Source organism: Vicia villosa, linkage group LG6 (assembly GCF_029867415.1).
Source record: "Vicia villosa cultivar HV-30 ecotype Madison, WI linkage group LG6, Vvil1.0, whole genome shotgun sequence".
Taxonomy (NCBI): Eukaryota; Viridiplantae; Streptophyta; class Magnoliopsida; order Fabales; family Fabaceae; genus Vicia; species Vicia villosa.
Window position 1 is genome coordinate 123,090,755 of NC_081185.1, and position 8,571 is coordinate 123,099,325.

Below are 8,571 nucleotides of genomic sequence, written 5' to 3' on the forward strand. Positions count from 1 at the left end.
ATTTGGCACCAGAATACTTTGAGCAAAACAAAATTCTTAGACATCCTCTGACATCCGTCTTGGACAAAATTCTTGGACATCGGTCTTTGTTGAAGACTTCGTAACCAAAGTGTTAGGCCCTCCCGGACGGCTTAAAAAGAAAGCAATAGAAATAGTAAGTTGCATCCTTCGACTCACTGTATTCAATACATGTATAATTCTTATACCATACTTTACAAAATGCTCTTGAAAACTTCCCAAATTGAGTACGATGAAATCTTTCTAAATATGGTTGCGTTGAACCCTTCAATATATATGCCCTCCTCACTTGGTCTTGAATATCCGGAGCATACTCATGAATTTGTTTCCTACATCATGGATCACACACAATCTCAATTGGATTAAACGTATTGGCCACATTAGAGAGTGTTCTTCTACTTCGGCTTCCGATTGCTTAACATTCACTTTCTCAATACTTGTTATAGGAACCAAAAACCTACTCATATATGAAATTTAATGATTCAGAAAAATAAACTATGAAACTAAATTGAAAGTAAAAACCGTATATCATTGATTCATTGAAATTAAATTAATTCATTGAACAAAATTGAAATTAAATTAAAGAAGAAATTGATTTATTGAATACAAAGCAAAATATAAATTAAATTTATCAAAATAGAGGCAAATCAAAACACAGCAAAACATAATTTCAAATCAAATGAGCATCCATCCATAATGAGAGAAGAAGAAATTTCTAGAGATAATCTAAAGTAAGGGTGGGTAATGATTCTCAATTATGATTGATATGAGGGAAGGATAGATATAGGGTTTTAATCATTTTGATTGATAGTGATTGCTATAAATATTGATGCATATGTTGTGCTGTGAAATCTTTGACAATGTTACTGCTATAAGTTGAATTGTTGATTTGCGCGCTTCATGAACCTTAATTGGATTTGACATGAATGGATGAATTGGTGATTAATGATGATGAATTTGGTGTTATAATTATGATGTGTTGTTAACCCATGATCCTATGACATGATGGATGGAACTAGGATGTTAAAACAGTAGAAAATTTGAGTTATTGTGATATTTATTTGTGGGATAAGTTGCTGGTATATAAATTGGTGTTTAAATGATTAAAATTAAGTTTTCATGCTAAAGTAACAATATGTGCCGACATGAACGAGCTATGCGTCGACACATAGCCTTTAGAAAAAGTTATTTGAAAAAACATTGACTCATGTCTCGACACATGAAGGCTATATGTGTTGACACATGCAAATAAACGCTACAGGCTTTAAAACGAGAGTACATGTGTCGACCTATAACATGAATGTGTCGACACATGCGCCCAAATTTTTCCCAAAAATGCTATTTTTTCAACACGGTTTTGATTATAACGTTTTAACTGTATGTCCAAATGTTGGTGGTGCATGTTGTAAATCAAGCATCCATGTTTTTGGAACTTCGATTCTAATGATGTTGTGGCCTAGATCCTATGGTGGTAGTTCGAGTGCGAGTAGCTGATTCGTGTGTGGAGAAATTAGTGAAGTGTTGCCTATGATGGAGGTAACGATTGTTGTTGTGCTCCGTTTCAAGCGTAGACCAAATTCAATGGTGGAGGATCATGTATCCTATGGTGGTGGAACAGGAAGAAAAATGAACCTTTGTGTTCATAAATTGGTATCACATGCATTGAGTCAGCGTTGTTGCATATCATTTTATATGGCATTGTATAATTTCGTTGGTGATATATGACGTGGTGATACTTGTATATGTTATGTGAATATATGTGAGCCTTGTAATGGAAGTTGTATATGAGTTACTTATGATGTTTGGGGTGTGATTTTATGATGTGTTGATGTTGTTGACGTGTTACTTATAATCGTTGTAATCTATTCTTTCTTATGTATTTTATAATTGATTATAATTACTCACTCCTTCTGTTTGAATGTTTCCTCTATGTGGGTAACACACAGATACTCAGGAGTAGATTTCGTGGAAATAAGTGGAAGCTAGCCATTGAAGCTCACCTTTAGTTTATTGTTTTATTTAGTTGGATTTTTCTCTGATCATGTAACATCAGGTTTGAGAGAATGTTTGATTTACGAAACTATTATATTGTTATGTTTGACGTTACATCCTATTTAATTTGTTGAGACAATTTAAGATGTATGATCGACACATGCAATCATTTTTTATTATGTTATATAGTGTTTATTACAAGACCAAACGTTTTGAGTTGAATTATACTTATTTTAAATATGTTTCTGCTGCAAAATTTATGAGATGTGTTTTAATGACGTGTAAACATCATATTGGTGAAGTTTGAGATTAATAACATGATTTGGTGTAACTCGTGTTACAGAGCATGATATTTATGTTGTTTTTATGAAGTGTGACACCCTTGTGGTAGTTTTTTATCCGTTAAATTAATTGATAATTACGTGCAGGGCTTATAAGGGTGTTACATTAGTCGTATTAGAGCAGATCGGTCTGTCCGACTAGGTTTTATATGATGATTGATTCTTGTTGCTCGATTAGTGTATGTGCACTGTCAATGTTTAATTTCTTTTAATGTTATTTGCCTATATGCATAGATATGGATGGTGGAAGAAACGATGATGCTATTGTTGGAGCTTTGGAGGCATCGACTCAAGAAATGACACAAAACCCTCTGAATCATCAGAATGTCGAAGAGAATGATTAGTTCTGTGCTTTAGGGAGGGTTTAGGGGAACAAATCGTCGAGCTTTAAGGTACAATTTGGTACTCATATATTGGAAGAGGAAGCTGGAGACTGGTGGAATAATGCACGCCAAAGGATGAGGTGTGTAGGTACATAGATCACTTGGGCTGTGTTCAGAACTATATTCCTGGAGAAGTATTTTCCAGAAGATGTGCATGGTAAGAAGAAGATTGAATTCCTTGAACTGAAACAAGGGAATTCGACTACTGTGGAGCATGCTTCCAAGTTTGAGGAATTGGTGAAGTTTTGTCCATACTACAATACTGCAGAAGCTGAAAGGTTTAAGTGTATCAAATTTGAGAAAGACTTGCGTCGGAGATTAAACTGGGTATTGGATATCAGTGCCGGTGAACAAGTGCCGAATTTTTGATGAAGAAAATAAAGCTAAGTCTTCCTATTATAAGAGTCTTAGTGAGAAGAAAGAAAAGAACCAGGATTGTGGGAAACCATATGTGACTCTGGATGACAAGGGAAAACAAAAAAGTTTCCGACGGGAAGAAGACAAGTGGGGGAGGATCTCCCACCGTTGTGAAGTGTTATAAGCGTGGTGAACAGGGTCACCGTGCTAATGCTTGTGTGAACAGAGTGCTAAGATGTTTCAAATGTGGGAATACAAGTCATAGAGTTTTTCAGTGGAAGAATGAAGGTCCGACTTATTTAAAACACTCCTTGATAGGCCCAGAAGTATGCTCTAATAGAAGAAACTTTTAAACACATTGTAGGGTGAAGTTGTATCCATAAAAACTTATGTTATTAATATGTGTACAGCTAAAAGATAAAGTGTCTAAAGAATTTTGGAAAAGAAGAAAGATGTTAAACACTTAAGAGTGTTTGGATTGAAGAAACTTGATGATATCATGAAACATGTGCTTATAGAATGTATAATCCAATTAAACATACTATCATAGTTAGTGGAGATGTGATAGTGTGTGAGTCAGAATGTTGTGTTTGGAATAAAAAATAAAGTTGTACAACTCCAACAATTCTATTAATGATTGATGAGGAAAAAGGAGAACAAGATGAAAGGATGATTGAATTATGAAGTACATAAGCAGTTTATGAAGTAAGAACTTCATAAAGGTAGATGTTTGTGTCAATAAAGTTAGCAAATCATAAAGTTATTCCTAATAATGAAGTAAATGTTGAAGGAGAGTTTATGCACTGTGCTTTATTTAGTGATGAAAAATCAATGACCTATTAGACGAATTTAGATAAAACAGGTGTGCATATATGCGGCGTTGGAAGATTTAAAGGTCACAAAGAAGAATAATAATTGAAAGCTTCCATCAAACAAGAGAACTATAGACGTGAAGTGAACTTTCAAATTAAAACTAAAGCCAAATGGAGAGATAACCAAACATAAATCAAAACTAGTCGTTAAATGCTTTTCTCAAAAAGTCGTCTGGGATCATGATGAAGTTTATTCACATGGGGAAATCCTTGAATAAGTGAAACTAATTATGCCTGTGGCACATGGTCCCTTAACTTCCACTATGATAAATTCAGATTTCATTATGGTCCTTAACTTAAAAAAGGTTTATATTGGTCTCTTAACTCTTGAAAACATATCATATTAATCATTTTCATCTAATTAGCAACAGAAAAACTCATAAATCAATCGCTAAAGAAGCTGCTTTGACATTTAATTAACGTACTGGATTTTTATAAGGTAACATTAATCCTAATTTTTTAAAGATGGATGATTTCAGTGGTTGTCGGTAATGGTGAATATTGATGGTCAGTGGTGGCTAGAATGATGATTGATGGTGATGATCAATGGTAGTTTAAGGTTATCGAAACTATGATTAGATTGGCAGTCAATAGTGGTAATTGGTTGCCAGACTAATGATTCAAGGTGAGTGAAGTAGTAATCGATAATGGTTAGATTGGTGATTAACGATGATTATTAAGGTAGCTGATGGTGATCAAAGGGGGTTGGAGTTACATTCAATCGTGGTCAGATTGGTGATCAGAGGCGGGTGAAGTTGTGATTGACTATAATTAAAGTGGTGGTTAACGGATGTGAGAATGGTGGTTGACAACTTTTAGAGTAGTGATTTATGGTGACCAAAGTGGTGGTTAGTAATGGTTAACGATTTCTAGATTAGTGGTCGGTGGTGATTAGAGTGCTGGTTGGTAATGATCATAATGGTGGTTGGCGGTGGTCAGAGAGTGTGATCATAATGATAGACACTAGTTGTCAAATTGGATATCATAGATGGATAAAATGGTGAGTAGAGGTTCTCATAATAATGATCAGTAGTGGTTGAAGTGGCGGTTGACGATTGCCAAAGTAATGGTTAGTGGTTTATGATAGTTGAAATTGTAATCGACAATCGTTAGTGGTGACATTTTAGTGTTAGAATAAAAGCAAAAACTGCAAAACTTTTTTTTATTGAATTTTTTTGTAAATTTTTTTTGAAATTAATTGAAAAACTACCTCAATTTCATTATTGTCAAACAAGTTTTGGTTTTAAAATTGACTTTCAATACTAAAAAACTAACCACCTCAAACAGGCCTAAGGATTTTTTTTACAATATTTTCGTGATTTAAGGTGTTTTTATTTTGTATTTCAGATAATTTTTTATTAGAGTAATGATCTTATTTGGATCAGAAAGTGAAGAGTGGTCAGCAGACGTCGTGGACTTGGTGCAATTAGCGGAGGATGGGGTGTACCTGCAGACACTCTGATGCTAAAGTCAGAATCCTTCGTAGAGGCACAAAGATTAGGGTTAGAAAGTATGAATACCCAACCCTCATGCTAAGGAGGGTATTTATAGTGAGCCTCTAACGCAGGGCCAACGGTCTCCATTATGGGCTGAAAGTCTAAGCCCATAATGGATTATTGCCAGAATTTCCACGTGCACGTGGGGGGGGGGGGTTGAGCAGCAGGTACTCCCTATCCTGGGTCAACTTTCCCGTAATCTTCGAAAGCGTGGGTGGGGTTGTCTGTTATGAGAGGTGAAACCGTCTTCCTTGCCAAACAAGACATGTCAGGCAATTGATGACATGTCCTCGAGTGAGAAACACGTGGGAAACATGCCCTTTACTGGCTCTAGTGGCTTGGACCAATGTTTTGGGCCATCCTCGAAGCAGATGTAGGTTGAGCTCTTTCCGTCGGTAGACCAGCTTTAAGTCCAGTCCAGAACAAGTAATATTTAATTTGGTCACGTAACTTTGTTGTAAAATTTTACTTCTTAAAAATAATTAAGTGAAATATCTTAATTTCAAACCAATGCTCATAGAAATCAGGCATTCTTGAGCTATCAATTGAATTGAACTTACGAAATTTTATTAAAAAATTGAATTGTACTATACCTATCAATTGTTTTTTAACTTGGGTAAAAGAGACTAATTAATTGTTATTTAAAAGAAGTAACTAACAATATTTTTGTTGATGTCATCATGATATAAAAAATGTAAATACATCTTCAATATCACTTTTATGTGTAATTTAATAAATTAAAAGACATATTAAAAGTCAATTTAATTACAAGATCAAAATTTATATAAAATATATAAAAGAACGAACAAAAGACATATTCAAAGATCAAAATGTTAACAAATGATACATTTTATATTTTATTTTCCATTAACACATTCTATTTTGATTGCTCAACCAATGTCACAAGTTGACATATTTTCCTATTATTACTATTTAAAACATTGCCAACCATATGGTGAAAGTGTAAACAGGGGAAAGGAATCTCCAAATATTTATCTTCATAAGATTTTTCCAAAAAATAGTTATCTTAATTGCTTTGAAAATTCATACAAAATTATAAGGTTAAACAAAAAGGACAATCTAACATGAAAACGAAAATACTAAAATTAACAAATATTCAATAAATCATAATTAAATTAGTTTTATAAAAATGCACACACACTTAGCTCCATCACAGCCAAAGTTGTATATAAACGGTTGTCCAATGCTAGAATTATTACTACAACAAATCCTGAAATATATTTTGTGAAGATGGGAATTAGATACTTAGGCTTTGCAATGTTTGTGTTTGTTTCATGGTTTCTAGTGTTAGGGATCACTGCTGCTGATTCAACCTGCTCATCACCCAATGATCCAACAATAATTTTACCAAAATGCACAAAATACATCCAAAGATTTGGCCCAAAAATTCCACCTACTAAACAATGTTGCGCAGCCATGAAAATGATTGATATCTCATGCTTCTGCCACAATCCACCCTTTAAATTTGAAACTATTATCAGCATGAGTAGATTTGTGTATGCAGCTACTACTTGTGGAATAAAAACTCCTCCACCAGGAACCAAGTGTGGAAGTAAGTCCAATTTTTTTTTTTTATATTTAACACTTATTCAATTATTTTCCTCTTTTTTTTTTTTTTAATTTGAATATACTATTTGGTAAATATTATAAAGTGTGCAACTATTTCATTTCAGGTTATACTATTCCTGCTCCTCCTCAGCTTGTTATTCCCAATTCTCCTCATCCGCCTCCATCGCCTCCATTTCGCCGTTCTTCTCAGCTTCTTGATCTTTGTTTTTCTCATCAGGTTCTCGTCCCATGCCATGACTGTCGATATTCAAGACCTACAACTTCATCAAATATCTTGGAATCTATTTCTATGTAATGAATAAATAAGTTGATACTACATGTTGTGTCTTTTAAATTATTTACTATTGTGTTTTTTTTTAATTTGATTTGTATAATCATGTGATTGGATTTCAATATTAATCTCTATTATTATTGGTTGAAAAAAGTTATTACGTGTATTTTACTGTAATTTTTTTCCTATAGAAATATGTTATAAAGACTTCAAATATTTGGCCAATATACACAACAATCGATAACAGCAAAATTTATGGTTGGTAGTAATACAAATTTTGATAAAAATATAACTTGTTATTGGTGAAAATATCGTTGAGAATAAGTACATATTTTGACAAAAAAACCATAACTTGTTGTGAAAATATAATATTTTGGCTACGACATAAATTGTTGAAAATATATAATAAGTTTTCTCTTAGTGGTCAACAAAAGTTCCTTCAAAGATAAAGATCTTCTGTTGGATAGAATTCTTACTAGAGCTCAACTGATCAAAAGGTCTGTTACCTCTTTTACTCTACATTAATCCATTTGCTGATAAAAAAGAAAATTGTAAAATCGTACAAATTATATATTTGACAAAAAACATAGCTCCTCGTTGAAAATTCTAACAAACATAAAATTTTGGGATATTTATGAATAATTTTAATAATAATATTGTTTATTTTGTCCACAAATAATTTAATAACAACTTCTCTAATAAAATAGAACTAATAAGAGATAAAATCATATTGAAAAAATGCAACTTTTTTGAATAACTATACAGATAACAATTTTTTTTTACAACTTACCAAAAACTTATAGTACCTATAAAAAATCACTACACTTAATTAAGTCTTTAACAACGCCCTATTAATTACATTACTTTAAATCTGGTCTTTATAATTCAATCACCATTAATCGCGAAGAACATTCAAGGATTGAAAGATTCATACGAAAGATTCTTTAGGGTTCACTTGTATGCTGTGAATCAGCAACAGACTCAGCTGTTGCGCAAGGTAATAGAAGATTTTGGGTGAAAGTTCATAAGGATGTGGCTAGCAAAGTTGAGAGCGATTTCATCTTTGGGTGTTTCAAGGGTAGAAAGATACAAAGTCTACAAGGAGGAAATTTGGGGAATGAAATTTCATGCTCAAGAAGGGATGAAAGGAGGGAGATGTCATCAAAAGGTCATAAATGAGTATTGTAGCACGTCCTCTAACTCCACGACAAATATATTGCATAATCATAGTAAAAGCATGCATATTAAGAG

The 8,571-nt window shown here is 33.1% G+C and overlaps 1 protein-coding gene across 1 annotated transcript; it reads left to right on the forward strand.

Moving 5' to 3' along the window:
- Nucleotides 1-6,671: 6,671 nt before the first annotated feature.
- On the forward strand, nucleotides 6,672-7,516 carry LOC131612263 (uncharacterized). The gene is made up of 2 exons (XM_058884070.1): nucleotides 6,672-7,032; nucleotides 7,154-7,516. The coding sequence occupies exons 1-2, from the start codon at nucleotides 6,711-6,713 to the stop codon at nucleotides 7,342-7,344; spliced, it is 513 nt and encodes a 170-aa protein (XP_058740053.1). The 5' UTR covers nucleotides 6,672-6,710; the 3' UTR covers nucleotides 7,345-7,516.
- The last annotated feature ends 1,055 nt before the right edge of the window (nucleotides 7,517-8,571 follow it).

Bases quoted from the DNA above. Each gene is read 5' to 3' on its own strand.
- LOC131612263 (XM_058884070.1), top strand. From the start codon at position 6,711: ATGGGAATTAGATACTTAGGCTTTGCAATGTTTGTGTTTGTTTCATGG. The intron at 7,033-7,153 runs GTAAGTCCAATT...ATTTCATTTCAG, and splicing joins ACCAGGAACCAAGTGTGGAA to GTTATACTATTCCTGCTCCT.